Source organism: Bombina bombina, chromosome 6, assembly GCF_027579735.1.
Source record: "Bombina bombina isolate aBomBom1 chromosome 6, aBomBom1.pri, whole genome shotgun sequence".
Classification (NCBI taxonomy): domain Eukaryota; kingdom Metazoa; phylum Chordata; class Amphibia; order Anura; family Bombinatoridae; genus Bombina; species Bombina bombina.
Window position 1 is genome coordinate 88,853,864 of NC_069504.1, and position 17,962 is coordinate 88,871,825.

A 17,962-nucleotide genomic window follows, 5' to 3' on the forward strand; every position below is an offset into this window, starting at 1 on the left:
AAATTACAATCCCCCCCAACATTAAAACCCACCACCCACACAACCAAGCCTACTCTAAAACCCACCCAATACCCCCTTAAAAAAATTAACACTAACCCCCTGAAGATCACCTTACCGGGAGACGTCTTCACCCTACCAGGCCGAAGTCCTCAACGAAGCCGGGAGAAGTCTTTATCCAACCGGGCAGAAGTGGTCATCCAGATGGGCAGATGGCATCTTCTATCTTCATCCATCTGGCGCGGAGCGGGTCCATCTTCAAGACATCTGACACAGAGCAGCCTCTTCTTTCCACGGCCGACGACTGAATGAAGGTTCCTTTAAATGACGTCATCCAAGATGGCGTCCCTTCAATTCCGATTGGCTGATAGAATTCTATCAGCCAATGGCTGTATTCTATTTTATTGCAAGTCAACATTAAATACAAGGCATTTTATGTCATTGTAAGTACTGCTCAGAGCAATAACACATTGCAACTCCTGAGCAAAACAAGGTAAATGATCCAATTAGGAGTGGCATATGCATGTAGTCAGCAGTCACTGGCTGTGTCCTGTCCAGGACCTGCTATCTATTGTGATCCCCTTTATGAGGTATAATCACATAGGGATCCATTTATCAAAGTATGGGTAGATAGGGCTCCCAATCTGGGAACCTTTTCTGCCCATGATCACAGCAAGTGGCTAGCACTGCGCTGACCACAGTTATCATTGCACAAGCAGCCACTCGTGCACCGCTGCCCCCTGCTCTCACTCAATTGGTCAGATTAGTCTGGGGTGATTTTAAACCGCCAGCTCAAAGCTGGCAGAGAGGTTAAGAAACTGCGGTCTGATGGCCACTTCTACTTAAAGGACCAGTTTACTCGTTAGGCAAATAAGCTTGAAGCAATAACACAATGTAAACAGATGATTTGTAGTACTACAAACTTAAAATGGATATGTAGAAATATATGTTTTACCTTTTGCATTTTCTTAGTTACACGGAGTCCTCAATGCTCCTGAAATGCCCGATTGAAAGGGTTGGGCAACAGCACTTTCCTAGCCCGCCCTCTATCCAATCAGTTGCATGCAATTAATTATATGCACAAATTAGTAATTATGCATGCGCATGCACAAAATTCTCCACGCGCGGCACACATTATGAAGCATGCAATGTCGACCCCGTTGTGATTGTCAATACACAATCATGCAGGCGCGCATCCATGCGGCTGTAAAGTCAAATGAGGCAGTGAAGCAGCCAAAGGACGCAGCTCTCATAAACAGCAGTGCAGTGTGGAAATATGATAATGGCATAAATAGCCTAATATCTAAATTAAAAGTTACATACAAGCACTTAAAAGTGCAATATTTTGTTATACATCATTATACTATTTCCTCTATCTGCTGCTAGTGCATATAGTTATTATAGTGAGTGACTTCTGGGGCTATTGTATACTATTTGGGTTATAGTATTTGTATTCCATCTGTAGAACTTACCATATTATATACCCAAACACAATTCAGAAATGCAACTGTGCTAAACTGACCTAATTTCTCTTTTCATGGTGGTTTATCATTAATGCACCAATATGCAATAACTTGCTAATATAAATTAAAGCCATTTATAATGGGAGTTTTACAGTTTTTGCTCTCCATGTTCCCATGTATATTCTATAAATTCACGCTAGACAATACACATATAGGGAAAAAATTGGGTATATCTATAGATACATGTAGGGTAACCAAAAGTAACTATGTCACATATGAACACGGACGTGCTTTTTATGCAGCACAAGCCCGTGTTAACACTTGAGGTGACGTCACTGTAATGTGCAGCACATGCGCCCTTATAGGATGCAGCGGCGATGGTCTGGCCGCACAGCCAAAAACTAAAAAATAAACTAAAAAAGAATACTATGGTTACAATTTCATTAACTTGGGTTTACAATTATATTCGTTTTTGAGTAAACTGTCCCTTTAACTATTGGCTGCACTGAAGCAGTTTCAAAGCTCCATGCATTTACAAGCGGCATTAGTGCTAAAATAAAATTCAATTACACATTAGAGGATTTTATTTTGGCATTAGAATGTCTGTTTAATCCATCTCCATATTTCATGCTTACTAATGGTTGTCAAGTAAAATTATTCCATGGAAATGTTTGTCAATAAAAACCTTAAGACAGTAATATACAATGTTTTAAGGAACAGTATACTGTAAAATTGTTTTCTCCTTAATGTGTTTACAATTACTTGTTCTACCAGTTGCATAGTTTAAAATATATGGGGAATTGCACCTTGAGGTATAATCTTGTATATTAAATAACTTACTGCTAATTGAAACCACAACCCAATGAAATAGCTTGAGCTGGCAAGGAAAGCAGACCTCATCATTTCTGTCTAATTATTTACACCAGACTTCCTTATCTTCTTTTTTAATGTTTATTCAAAATCCCGATGATTTAAAGCTCTCTGCTCAGATGAGATGATCTAAAATATATAATATTATCAGTACGACGAGACTTCAAAAAAGTGAGTTTTATCTTGAGACCTGTTTTTGTTACTATGCAGTGTTCTTTATGTGGAGAGACTCCTACATTACAACAGACTAACCAATATTCCAAAGTTTTTGTGTGATTTCTCTCCATACAGGCAAAGTTTTGATCATCAGGATCAGGATATTTTAAGAATATCTAGTTATGCGTCACATGCATGTGCAGCAGATAAATGTTAACACTAAAACAGTCATAACTTTTACCAGAAGCATTTTTGCCAAATACATGTATATTTCAAATATGTTATATTCAAAGATATAATTAATCTATGTGCATTTAAATTTTGACCGTAATGTGTCCCTTTAAAGCATTCCCCTGCTTTAGTATATGCATTAGATTATTGCCATTTTGTTTCCTTATTCAGGAAGAGCATTTGAATGCACTTGGTGCAGCCCCAAGATACTATTGACTTTTATTTATCTTTAAAAGGGCCTTAAAACCCTAACATGTTCTTTCATGATTCAGATGGAGCATGGTATTTTACAAAAAACCTTTCCAATTTACTTCTATTATCTAATTTGCTTCTTTCTCTTTGTTGAAAAGCCCTTGTTTTACAACGGTTCAATTTACACCGTTTCAGAATAACAACCTTTTTATTCCAGTCATGTGACTGCTAATGAAAAGCATTGCGAAGCCGTGCATTTATTAAAATAGCCAGTAGGTGGAGCTGTCCGCTTGTGTTGCAGCCAAGCCAAGCAAGCTGAAATTAATCAGTTTAACCAGACCTGAGCTATCGAGCAGATTTCAAAGGAACAAGATCTTCCTGTCTATAAATCAGTCCAGATAGGAATGCATAGAAATAACTGTGTGCTGAAAAATGCAAGTGAAGTCTGTGTTGTGTGATTATTTTATTAGGTTTATCATGCTGTTTAGCAAATGTTTTTGTTCATTTAACTTAGTTTAATTATATATTTTGTGTTGTGTCATTATTTTATTAGGTTTATAATGATGTTTAGCATTTAAAGTCTTCATTTTAAAGCTTTAAAAATAATGTATTAGGTGTTACTTATGACAATTTTGAGAGGGGCCTGGAACCTATCTCACTCACTTCCCATTGACTTACATTATAAACTGGGTTTCAATTTACAACGGTTTCGATTTACAACCATTCCTTCTGGAACCTAACCCCGGCGTATATATATATATATATATATATATTATCATTGGCTTACCAATGTGTTAGTTCCCAGTAGTGAATTGTTGCTCCTTTAATAAAGTATACCAAGAGAATAAAGTGAACTTGACAACAGAAGTAAATTAGAAAAATATTTAAAATTGTATAATCTACCTGAATCATGAAAGAAGAGATTTTTTTGTGTTTCATGTCCCTTTAAGATTTATCTCCATGTCAAATTCCTTGGTGTTTCATGAAGATAGCCACATTGATTATTTTTTCTGTCCCTTTGTCTGAAAATGCTTACATGGCCCTATTAAAAAATGTCAAATTGTCACAAATTCACTAACTCCCAACCCCATATTGCATCCAAAACTATAAATATCTACAATCAGAGTTAAATTTAGAAAGTTTTTTTTAGTTATCATTCATCCATACCAATACACACCTTAGTAAATATGTATGTTAACAAACATGCTGCTAACATCTATTGATTTGTTTATGTCTTATAGAAATGCTGGACTCCAACAACTTAATCACATTCAGTGGCTTAGTCAACAGCTCAAGTTACCATACTTTTGTATTAGATGAAGAACGGGGGCGATTATACGTTGGCGCTAAGGATCACATATTTTCTTTTAACCTGGCTAACATCAAAGAATTTCAAAAGGTATTGTTATAAAAAAATGCATTTTATATTATTCTTACTGTACTATAATATTAAAAGGAATGTTCATATTTAGAAATTAACAGTTTCACAATGCACCAGCTAGAAACCGTCCTTATGCCGACAAGTCCTATTAAGGATGAAACATCTGTATATGAATGATTTTTTTGGCTTAGCTTTCTGCTCCATGCTATGTTTTTAAAGCTCTATTGAACAGATAAATAAAAGAGCTTGTATATAAAGCAGATTATAAAATAAAATGTGTGACGTGAATCCTATTTGCATGTACTCAACCATAATTGTTTGCTTAAGGAAACAGTGTGCTGGGCATTTCTATTGGAAAAAAAGTCTACTGACTTGTCTAAATGTATACATTTGCTGCACAATTAATTATTTGGCTCAGCATTAAGAATAATACAGATTATTTATATTTTAAGTATATAATAAAAACAAAGAAAAGTTTTAATAATACAAACTACAGTATATTTTGCCGCACTTCACATTAAAAATAACACAGATGTTTGTGTGATTTGTTATATGTTTATGATGAAATCTTACAGTCTTGGAAATAACACTGGCAAGCTGTAATACCACTTTAGGGGTCCCATTTATTATACTTCATGTAGATACATTTCCAAGGCAGGTGTGGCAAACCTAGCCACTTCTGGACTATAACGTGAGAAAGGTTGTCTATAGGCTGTATATTGTGCTATGTAGATGTGACAGACCCTTCTGTCAGCACTGAAAGAGTTAACTGTGTTCAGCTTTAGCCTCAGCTATGGTGCACTGTCATTAATGTTATTGATACACAGTCCATTGTTTAATCAACCTCAGAGAGCAGACCCTAGATGATAAGGAAAGCCAAGTGTGTGTCTGTGTTTAAATTGTTATCAGCTTGAGCAAGGTATTCTATTGTATCATGTAAAAGGGCGTGTTCCCTCCATCTAATGTACAACATTCTTTCAACCCCCCTTCTGGGGGGTCAGACCTGCATAAATACTGGGCATATGAGCCTTAATAAAATTCATTCTGTTTAAAACCTGAAAACTGGCTGGGTTGTGAATTGCTGATTCCCTATGCAGGACATTGTTCCCTGGTGTTAACCCTTGGTATCCGGTTGGTACCGTTACAATTGGTGGCAAGCGACGGAATGAACCTTATCGCCCAGAAGAGCAACTACACAAGCCAGTAACCTCAGGAAGAGGGGGATTACTACAATACTGACTAAGATGGAAGGAGTACCAGGGACCGAAGTGAATGGAGATGGATTATTCTAAGCTAAAGAGACAAACGTAAAAGGAACTGCTAGAAGCCAGGGGAAAGATAGGCAGCAGCAAACCCAAGGCTATATTAATTGCTGAGCTGATGGAGGGAGACAGAGCTCGCAGCGCTACGCCTCCAGCAGCCATGGAGGAGACCCTATACCAGAGGGAAATGAGGACCAGGCTGGAATTTTTACCCCAACCTGTACCACGGGATATGCTATCCGTGGTAATGGCAGATGTGCAGGAGTACGTGATGGCACACAGTCCGCGGAATGCATCCTCCCGAGCAGAATCCATTTTGGACGCACTCAGCAACCCAGTAAGACCCAAAATCCCATACCATGCATTTAAAATGTTTTGTGAGGAGAAGGATGAGATTGATGGGTATTTACAGGATTTTGAGAGACTGTGCGAGTTACATGATTTGGAGCAGTCCGTATGGGTGCCGGTGCTAGCAGGCAAGCTAGCCGGTAGGGCAGCGGAAGCGTATCGCGCTGTACCCAGGGAGGACAGCAAGGATTACGCTAAAGTGAAGAGAGCGATCTTGGAAAGATATGCCATTACCTCAGAGGCATACCGGCGCAAGTTTAGAGGCCTGCGCAAGCCAGAAAGAGATTCCCATGCAGAGTGGGCCCACAAGCTGGATCAAGCATCTCAGGGGTGGATACAGGCCAGCCAAGCTACCACCATGGAAGAATTGCGACAACTGATGCTGTTGGAGCAATTCTTTAACGGCTTGTCCCCAGAAGCCCAAGAATGGGTGAGAGATCGAAAACCCCTCACCTTAACCGAAGCAGCCAGATTAGCAGACCAGCATTTTGATGCCAGGAGGCGCCATGGACTACAGCCTAACAACGGACGGGCTAATATACAATGCCACACCTGCAAGCAGTGGGGACATATGGCACGTGAGTGCACCCAAAATCGGAGCAGACAAGCTTGGAACCAGGTCAGACAGAACCTGGCCCCAAGGGCGGCTGCTCACCATTACCAAACGGAGCCAGCCGCTCATGAGGTGTTGAGCACCCAAGCCGAGGAACCCCTGGGAATTCTGCATGAGGTGATGTCGGTCCAGGGACTTCGGGATTCGGGAGCTACTTTAACCCTGATAGCTCCCCATTTGGTGCCGGATACAGCACCCACTGGCGGATCCGTGGCAGTACGAGGGGCAGGGGGAGCAGTATACCGATTGCCCACTGCTAGAGTGGAGTACAGACCCCCAGTCACCCCAGCAGCTGCCAGTTACCAACCCCCGGCACACCGCTATACCACACGGCCTCCGGCCACGAACTACCCTCAGAGAGCCCGGTTCAATTCGCGGGGCTACTCACAACCTATTCGGTGCTTTGGATGTAAGCAACTAGGGCACAAAAGACCAGAGTGTCCCCTAAACGCAGCGAATCAAGCACAGTCCTGGAGAAGACCCGCTGGCGGAATCCCACATAATCCTCAGCCTGTGGCCCGCTACGTAGAGGCGCCAGAATGCTGGGGCAGCCTACATGAAGCAGACCCCGTGCAAGCTGCCCACCGGAATAACCGGCAACGGGTTAAAGTGAATGGGAAGGAGGTCAGTTGTCTACGGGATACTGGTGCTACCATGACCTTGCTTCAAGAGAACTTGGTGCCTGAGAAACAGCACACTGGAGACACTGTGGCTGTGAGGGTAGCAGGGGGCACTGTGTTCCGCCTACCTGTTGCCAGGGTACATTTGGATTGGGGAGTGGGCGCTAGACTTGTGAATGTGGGGGTCAAGAAGGACTTACCTGCTGATGTTCTCCTTGAAAATGACTTGGCCCCCCTTGTTTCTGCCTATGCTCCCATGGATCCCGCTGATGTTAACCCTGTGACTACCCAAGCCCAGTCCCTCCGGGAAGAGACGCTTCCATGTTTGGGGTGGGGGCAGTACTGAGCCAAGTTGGAGCAGATGGCGGAGAACACCCCGTAGCTTACTTGAGCCGAAAGTTGTTGCCCCGGACATCCCCAAGCCGATCCGTTGGGATCAGACTGTGTATGCCGGCTTGGTTCTGGGGGAGCATTGTGGCAAACCTAGCCACTTCTGGACTATAACGTGAGAAAGGTTGTCTATAGGCTGTATATTGTGCTATGTAGATGTGACAGACCCTTCTGTCAGCACTGAAAGAGTTAACTGTGTTCAGCTTTAGCCTCAGCTATGGTGCACTGTCATTAATGTTATTGATACACAGTCCATTGTTTAATCAACCTCAGAGAGCAGACCCTAGATGATAAGGAAAGCCAAGTGTGTGTCTGTGTTTAAATTGTTATCAGCTTGAGCAAGGTATTCTATTGTATCATGTAAAAGGGCGTGTTCCCTCCATCTAATGTACAACATTCTTTCAACCCCCCTTCTGGGGGGGGTCAGACCTGCATAAATACTGGGCATATGAGCCTTAATAAAATTCATTCTGTTTAAAACCTGAAAACTGGCTGGGTTGTGAATTGCTGATTCCCTATGCAGGACATTGTTCCCTGGTGTTAACCCTTGGTATCCGGTTGGTACCGTTACAGCAGGGTACTTGTCTGCCTGTATTAGCAGGGAGCGAAGCAACATCCAATGCCAAAATTTAATACTGCACAAGCACTTTTACTGTCCCGCCCTGTGCCAATCTAAGGGGTGAGTCTAGGGGGTAGATTTATTAAAGGTCGAGCAGACATGATCTGCTGTAGAGAATCATGTGCGCTCGACCTCGATAAATGCCGACAGCATATGCCGTCAGCATTTAACATTGTACATGCATTTCTTGTGAAATGCTTGTGCAATGCCTCCCCCTGCACATTTCCGGCCAATCGGCTGCTAGCAGGGGGTGTCAATCATCCCGATCGGATCAGGATGATTTCAGTCCGCCACCTAAAAGGCGAGCCTAAAACAATGGGGGTAGTATGCAGCATTTGCTGCTTAAAGGGACTCTCAGGGCAAATTAAATTTTCATGATTCAGATACAGCATGTAATTTTAAACAACTTTCCAATTTACTTCCATTAAAAAAAATGTGCACATTCTTTTATATTTACACTTTTGAGTCACCAGCTCCTACTGAGCATGTGCAAGAATTCACTGACTATACGTATATGCATTTGTGATTGGCTGATTGCTATCACATGGTACAGGGGAAGTGGAAATATACATAACTTTGAAATTTGTTAGAAAAAATTCTACTACTTATTTGAAATTCAGAGTAAATGCTGTTGTATTGTCTTGTTATCTTGCATTTGTTGATTATGCAAATATACTGTGTTGACTGGTCCTAAATCTACCCCTAAATGTTTGAAAGGGACAGTGAACTGTAAAATAGTTTTCCCTTTAATGGGTTCCCAATGACTTGTTAGATTAGCTGCAGAGTATAACATTCATGAATAATTGCTCCTTTATGATTGTTTTTGTATATAAAATAGCCGTTTTACAGGATGAAGCCTCAAACAATTCTCAAGAAAATGCCCATATAAAAGTGCTGGGCCTGCAGAAAGAGAAGGCCGTCTAATTGTATCTATATCTCTTCTTATTTTATCTCTCTTTATACCTAAAAGCAAATACTTGAAGAGAGCAATTGAAAATGAATATTTTATTTCCTATCTCTTTCACCTCTCACTAAGACATTTGTTGCTGATTTCTGCCTTTTTTTACATAGCTTTTTTTACAGAGCATACTAAAGTATATACAGGGAGTGCAGAATTATTAGGCAAGTTGTATTTTTGAGGATTAATTTTATTATTGAACAACAACCATGTTCTCAATGAACCCAAAAAACTCATTAATATCAAAGCTGAATAGTTTTGGAAGTAGTTTTTAGTTTGTTTTTAGTTATAGCTATTTTAGGGGGATATCTGTGTGTGCAGGTGACTATTACTGTGCATAATTATTAGGCAACTTAACAAAAAACAAATATATACCCATTTCAATTATTTATTTTTACCAGTGAAACCAATATAACATCTCAACATTCACAAATATACATTTCTGACATTCATAAACAAAACAAAAACTAATCAGTGACCAATATAGCCACCTTTCTTTGCAAGGACACTCAAAAGCCTGCCATCCATGGATTCTGTCAGTGTTTTGATCTGTTCACCATCAACATTGCGTGCAGCAGCAACCACAGCCTCCCAGACACTGTTCAGAGAGGTGTACTGTTTTCCCTCCTTGTAAATCTCACATTTGATGATGGACCACAGGTTCTCAATGGGGTTCAGATCAGGTGAACAAGGAAGCCATGTCATTAGATTTTCTTCTTTTATACCCTTTATTGCCAGCCACGCTGTGGAGTACGCGTGTGATGGAGCATTGTCCTGCATGAAAATCATGATTTTCTTGAAGGATGCAGACTTCTTCCTGTACCACTGCTTGAAGAAGGTGTCTTCCAGAAACTGGCAGTAGGACTGGGAGTTGAGCTTGACTCCATCCTCAACCCGAAAAGGCCCACAAGCTCATCTTTGATGATACCAGCCCAAACCAGTACTCCACCTCCACCTTGCTGGCGTCTGAGTCGGACTGGAGCTCTCTGCCCTTTACCAATCCAGCCACGGGCCCATCCATCTGGCCCATCAAGACTCACTCTCATTTCATCAGTCCATAAAACCTTAGAAAAATCAGTCTTGAGATATTTCTTGGCCCAGTCTTGACGTTTCAGCTTGTGTGTCTTGTTCAGTGGTGGTCATCTTTCAGCCTTTCTTACCTTGGCCATGTCTCTGAGTATTGCACACCTTGTGCTTTTGGGCACTCCAGTGATGTTGCAGCTCTGAAATATGGCCAAACTGGTGGCAAGTGGCATCTTGGCAGCTGCACGCTTGACTTTTCTCAGTTCATGGGCAGTTATTTTGCGCCTTGGTTTTTCCACACGCTTCTTGCGACCCTGTTGACTATTTTGAATGAAACGCTTGATTGTTCGATGATCACGCTTCAGAAGCTTTGCAATTTTAAGAGTGCTGCATCCCTCTGCAAGATATCTCACTATTTTTGACTTTTCTGAGCCTGTCAAGTCCTTCTTTTGACCCATTTTGCCAAAGGAAAGGAAGTTGCCTAATAATTATGCACACCTGATATAGGGTGTTGATGTCATTAGACCACACCCCTTCTCATTACAGAGATGCACATCACCTAATATGCTTAATTGGTAGTAGGCTTTCGAGCCTATACAGCTTGGAGTAAGACAACATGCATAAAGAGGATGATGTGGTCAAAATACTCATTTGCCTAATAATTCTGCACTCCCTGTATATTTAATATTTAGTTTAGTTTAGATCAGTGTTTCTCAACTGCAGTCCTCAAGTACCCCAACAGGACAGGTTTTCATTATAGCTGAACCAGAGCACAGGTGAAATAATCAGCTGATGGGTGAGAGCAAGTTAGTAACCATGGTTACTTATCAGCTGATTATTTCACCTCTGCACTGGTTCAGCTATAATGAAAACTGGGCTTATTGTGGTTCTTGAGGACCGCAGTTGAGAAACACTGGTTTAGATGGTGGTTTCAAAAGTCAAAAGCAGCTATTTTACATGACAAAATGCAGGTTAAGGAGATATTTAATGAACAATTTGATACATACACTCCAGTGTGTGAAACAGATCATTGGGAATGCTTTCAAGTGGACGCAAATTACTGTACAATGTCCTTTAAAGGGACAGTAAAGTCAAAACTAAAGTTTCATGATTCAGATAGGGCATGCAATTTTAAACAACTTTCCAATTTACTTTTTTCATCAAATTTGCTTTGTTCCCTTGGTGGTATTTTTGAAAAGATAAACCTAGCTAGGCTCAAACTGATTTCGAAACCGTTGAAAACCGCCTCTTATCTCAGAGCATTTTGAAAGTTTTTCACAGTTAGACAGTGTTAGTTCATGTGTGTCATATAGATAACATTGTGCTCACTCCCGTGAAGTTATTTAGGAGTCTTCACTGATAGACTACACTGCATGTCTGTCAAAAGCACTTAGATAAGGAGGCTGTCTGCAGAGGCTTAGATACAAGGTAATCACAGAGGTAAAAAGTATATTTATATAACTGTGTTGGTTATGCAAAAATGGGGAATGGGTAATAAAGGGATTATCTATCTTTTTAAATAAGAAACATTTTGGTGTAGACTGTCCCTTTAAGTCTGCCACATCAGCAGGGATAGGCAAGGTGTCTGTGACTAGCCCTTGCAGTGTCCGCCACAACCTTAGTATATCTTTTTTTTTTCGATTAAATAATAGGAATAAAACAAAATATGTAGTGTGAATAAAGTTAGTGGCTTGTCAAGAGACTGCTAGCGATATTGGGTGATAAGTTATGGAATAAGTAAAGCCTGAGTGAAATACTGGATGTGTATCTGCATCTGTATAATAACACCCAGCTCTATACAAAGACACAATAGTGACATTGGCACATTGGTATAGCCAGACAAGGGATGGTTATAGGATCAGTGGTATCTGCATCAATATAATAACACCCAATGCTATATAATGACACAGTAGTGACACTGGCACATGGGTATAGCCAGAGCAGGGCTGGTTATAGAATCAGTGGTATCTGCATCAGTATAATAACACCCAGCACTATATAATGACACAGTAGTGACACTGGCACATGGGTATAGCCAGAGGAGGGATGGTTATAGGATCAGTGGTATCTACATTAGTATAATAACACCCAGCACTAAATAATGACACAGTAGTGACACTGGCACATGGGTATAGCCAGGGAAGGGCTTGTTATAGGATCAGTGGTATCTACATTAGTATAATAACACCCAGCACTAAATAATGACACAGTAGTGACACTGGCACATGGGTATAGCCAGGGAAGGGCTGGTTATAGAATCAGTGGTATCTGCATCAGTATAATAACACCCAGCACTAAATAATGACACAGTAGTGACACTGGCACATGGGTATAGCCAGGGAAGGGCTGGTTATAGGATCAGTGGTATCTGCATCAGTATAATAACACCAAGCACTATACAATAATGTTTTTAATTTCAAATGTACCTTGGTGTCCTTCACTAAGGTCTATACTTTGGAAAATGTCAGCCGAAGCTGAATCCAAAGCTTAAAAAATGGAACCCTATAAATATGTACTTTATCTTGTATTGTTAGGAAAGTTGTGTTTTAATTACACTTCTTATATAGCAAAGCCTTTATTAGTATAACTGTTTTTATTATATTTAAAAAAAAAACACTATTTCTAAGCAGCATAAATATGTAAAGTCATTAATATATAGTTGTAATGTGAGCTTTGATATTCAGGTTTAGTTTGTTAAGAGACGGGTTTAAGAACATACTATGTCATATACTCTTTGAAATCCTTCTTCAATGAGAGCGCTCTGAAGTGTGACATTCCAAAATATGGTACATACTTAACAGACAGCAGCAGTTGCACAAGACTTACAACTGGAAATATGTTCTCTTCCCTAGATGAAAGTTACATTAAAAATATAATAGTTACGCTTGGTATTGAAATAAACTTGCTGGGATAATAATAAATGTATAACTTGGAGTAACTCTGTTAGTCCAGTGATTAAGAATAGATGCTAAAATAACAAAATACTGCAGTAAGTAGCAATTCCCTTCTTTATTGTTAAACCGTTCTGTATCCAAAGACAAACTTTCAAGAGTTCCCTCTCTTATCTGGTTTGGAAGCAAAACTGATCTATAGATGTTATTGATTCATTAATTGATAAGTTTTGCTTCCAACTTGGGGAAGAGCGTTAAAGGGACAATAAACCCCATTTTTTTCTTTCAGGATTCAGGTAGAGAATACAATTTTAAACACCATTCCAATATACTTCTATTATCTGATTTGCTTTGTTTTTAGATATCCTTTGTTGAAGAAATAGCAATGCACATGGGTGAGTCAAACACATGAGGCATCTATGTGCAGCCGCCAATCAGCAGCTACTGAGCCTATCTAGATATGCCTTTCAGCAAAGACTATCAAGAGAATGAAGCAAATTAGTAAATAGTAGTGAATTAGAACGTTGTTTAAAATTGTATTCTCTATCTGAATCCTTAAAGAAAAATGTTGGGCTTCATGTCCCTCTAAAATGTAATATAAATATAGAATTTTAATATAGATTGTTAGTTCAATAAAAGCTATTTCTTATTACTGGTGACCAAAACATGTGGATTTTATTTCCCACTGTTATATTATAGTTATATTTCTATTTTATGTTATATTTTTCCTAATTTTTCCACAATCCAAATGACATATACATTGGTAAAGACAAATGTTTTTCCTGAGTATGATATGGGTAATTGAATAAAATAAATACAATATTTATAGAGTTATGAGGTCATCATTGTAAATAATGACTAGCTTTTATATTGTACATAGTGACGATTCTATAGTAAACAAGTTACATTTTTTTGTCTAAATTTAGTACTTTAACCTTGCTATGTTTTACATCTGTAAACAAACTCAAAGGGACACTAAACCCATTTTTTTCTTTCATGATTCAGATAGAGCATGCAATTTTAAAGGGACATTAAACACTTTGATATGGTAATATAAAATGATAAATTGTATATATAAAAGAACTCTGCAATATACTTTCATTATTTATTTTGTCCTCTTTGCCTGTAATTCCATTCTGAAATTGTGAGCTTTTCAGTTCCTGTTAGAAAAGGAAATGCAGAACACTGTTAAATCCAGCGCAACCATTGGCTGCACACTCTAATGACCTATGTATAACTGACCCTAATTGGCCACAGCAGAGAAGGTAACACAAGTTACAACATGGCAGCTCCCAGTGTTTTATAGACACTAAAACTTTACACTTATTTTGTCACTTTTTAAACAACTAATGAAACTTTAGAAAATACATCTACATGTTAGTCATGGACTAATCTTTTCTTTGAATGCATCATTTTATCTAGCATGTATTCAGTGTTTAATGTCCCTTTAAGCATTTTACTCTATTATCAATTTTTCTTCGTTCTCTTGCAATCTTTATTTAAAAAGCAGGAATTTAAGGCTTAGGAGCCGGCCCATTTTGGGATCAGCACCCTGGATAGTGCTTGCTTATTGGTGGCTTCATTTAGCAAACCAATAAGCATGCGTAACCCAGGTTCTGGGCCAGCTCCTGAGCTTTAAATTCCTGCTTTTTAAATAAAGATAGCAAGAGAACAAACAAAAATTGATAATAGGAGTAAATTAGAAAGTTGCTTAAAATTACCTGCTCTGTCCGAATCATGAATTAAAAATTTGGGTTTAGTATCCCTTTAAATAGCAGGTTGAGTATACAGAGCTCCCAACTGTCCCATATTTTGAGGATGATTTCTGACTTTAGAGCTCAGACTGTCACTCCTTCCTCTATTATGTCCTAATTCAGGAAGTTTGTGCTACTGCTCTGAAAAATATTTTCCAGCACTGTTCTATTTTCTCTTAAAGGGGCAGTGTACTGTAAAATTGGTTTCAACTTAAAGTGTATCTATTGACTTGTTATACCTATCGCAGAGTATGAAATGTATAGGTTATTACCCCTGAAGCTTTATTTGTTATATGAAATAGCTGTTCTTACAATTATGTGCAATTGTAGCAGATTAATAAATACGATGAAAAAGAAAAGTCTTCTTTTCATAACACAATTTTAAACAATTTTCCAAATTTTAATTGTATTATCAAATTTGCTTAGATCTCTAAAGAGTTAAAGAGTAATCCTAGGTGAGTTCAGGAACGTGTACTTATCTGTAGCCATCTGGCAGCAATGTTTGCAACAATGTTTATAGCAATGTTAGGCATAGCTGCAAACACCTGCCATAGAATACTAAAGATGTGTGCACACTCCTAAATCCTTATCAGCCTACCTAGGTTTACTCTTTAAAAAGGGTGCCAAAAGAATAAAACAAATTTAGTAATACATACTACTACTACTACTACTAATAAAAATAAAAATATAATAATACAGGGCTTTAACCTCTTACTGCTGGTACTTATTTGTCTACTGGCTAACTTTACTACAAAATCCTTTTTTTTAATAAAGATAAAAAAATCCAGATTGAATACACAAAACAACACAGTGTATATTTTCCCAAAAAAGGCACAATAAAGTCAAAATTAAATTTTCATGATAATTTTAAAAATGTTTCCAATTAACTTTTGTTATCTAATTTGCTTCATTGTCTATGTATCATTTATTGAAAAGCATAGGAGCAGCAAGGGAGCTAGCTGTCTTAGGCCTAGATTACAAGTGGAGTTTTAATTTATTGCAAATTTGCCCATTTGTGGGCGCACAAAAAATAACCAGCCATTGGAAGTGGCTAGTTATTGCTACCGTGAGCTCGCGGTAGCAATTAGCACTTATAAAATTAACCAGAGATGTCAGATGAGGTTAATTTAATAAATGTTCACCAAATGTCCCCCAAATAAAGTGTAATATTATTATTATATTATTTTTTAATAAAGTAACTACACTTAGCGTTTTTTAAAGTTTGCTGTAGGGTGTTAGAAAACAAGAGCACTGAAAAGTGCCTTTACTTTGCAGTCTATGGGAACTGTGTGTTTCCAGTAAATATATACAGTATGTATGTGCTTATACATATATATTTTATCCAACATGTGTATATATACACATATAAACACATAAATATATATGTATATAAGCATATACATATATGTTTACAATTTTCTACCATTGCTGCAACACTAACCCCTTTTGCTGCACTAGTTCTCATGCCGTGTCTCACGGCATTAGAACAAGACTCCAATTGGAGCCCATGGAAGTGCGCTCTCGTAAACGCAATGCTTCCTAGGGATGCTGCTAACCTGTAATACTAGCGCTCCACTTGTAATCTAGCCGTTAATAAAGTTAATCATCCAGACCAACATTCTCACAATAATGCTTTTCTATAACTGTCTAGACAGATAGCATGTATTGCAATATTAGATGACATTTCGGTGTTTTACATACTGTGTAAATTGAAGTAATGGTCTATATGGGAGCTAGGTGTTGCTTTTTATTTAAATAAAGATTTATCAATTAAAGTATCAAAATGTATTTGTACCTTGTTAAAAAATATCTTTTTATAGCTATAAAGTTTTCCTGTTGATACATAGCATGTTGTATGAGTGCCAAATTATCCGCCAGGCACTTATTAAAGAACAATAGTGAACCAATCTCTTATTTAGCTTGAAAACAAAGATCTTCATTTTTATTGAAGAATAATCCACTTAATGTTTCCTGGCAAGAAAAAAAAGTTCCTGTTCTTTATAAGCAGGTTCATTTTGCATTGACTTCTATCTCATTTTAATAAGGCTTTGGGGATATTATCATTTGGGGCCCTTAGGCACAAGCTCTTTAAACCTGCATGCATTTTTTGTGGATCTTCTAGAAGGACTATCACTATTTTAATATTACAAATGGACATAAATATCATAATGGACGTAAATGAGATAATGTCTATAAATGTGTTTCTGCTTTAATTAAAAGTATTTTCCAGTACAGTACACATGAATTAACAAAAATATTTCTAGTAAAAGTTATCACTATTTCTAAGATAGCTTTTTCGAAACATGGAGCCTGTGCACCTACGTTACATACTGTATCTGATCAGACATCATGCATTTTGATGGCAGTGGTTCAGTTTATTTTATTGCTCATGAGTGGAGCGGTAGTTTGCGCTCCCACATGCTCTAGAAGTAAGTTTTTCAGGTAGCACTTCATGTCCACCGAACTGTGATACATCTGGCTATCAGTGTAAAACAAAAAAACTTTATACAAACTGGGATTGCTATTGTTTATACACAGAAAATCTGAAAGGATCATGAATATTCACAGATAAAGTATAATTTGGATAGTAAGTGAGAGAGAGAAAAATAAGAGAGAGGAAGGAAAATTGAGTTTTTTATGTTAATGAGTACAAATATTCTTCTATTTCACTTTTCGTTTATGATTACAATTGTACATTTTTATGTAATATTTTTGAATATTATTACTCTAATTTATTTTGTACATATGTTATGAAACCTAATAAAAAATATAATAAAACAAAATAACTACAGGGAGTGCAGAATTATTAGGCAAATGAGTATTTTGACCACATCATCCTCTTTATGCATGTTGTCTTACTCCAAGCTGTATAGGCTCGAAAGCCTACTACCAATTAAGCATATTAGGTGATGTGCATCTCTGTAATGAGAAGGGGTGTGGTCTAATGACATCAACACCCTATATCAGGTGTGCATAATTATTAGGCAACTTCCTTTCCTTTGGCAAAATGGGTCAAAAGAAGGACTTGACAGGCTCAGAAAAGTAAAAAATAGTGAGATATCTTGCAGAGGGATGCAGCACTCTTAAAATTGTAAAGCTTCTGAAGCGTGATCATCGAACAATCAAGCGTTTCATTCAAAATAGTCAAAATAGAAGCGTGTGGAAAAACCAAGGCGCAAAATAACTGCCCATGA

At 38.3% G+C, this 17,962-nt stretch overlaps 1 protein-coding gene across 2 annotated transcripts in view; it reads left to right on the forward strand.

Moving 5' to 3' along the window:
* Positions 1-17,962, forward strand: part of SEMA3A (semaphorin 3A) — a 308,514-nt gene that overhangs the window by 96,134 nt on the left and 194,418 nt on the right. For both annotated transcript variants that reach the window (XM_053716510.1, XM_053716511.1), the window contains exon 2: positions 4,151-4,308. In XM_053716510.1, coding sequence (XP_053572485.1) covers positions 4,151-4,308 — 158 coding nt within the window. The remainder of the gene's footprint in view (positions 1-4,150; positions 4,309-17,962) is intronic.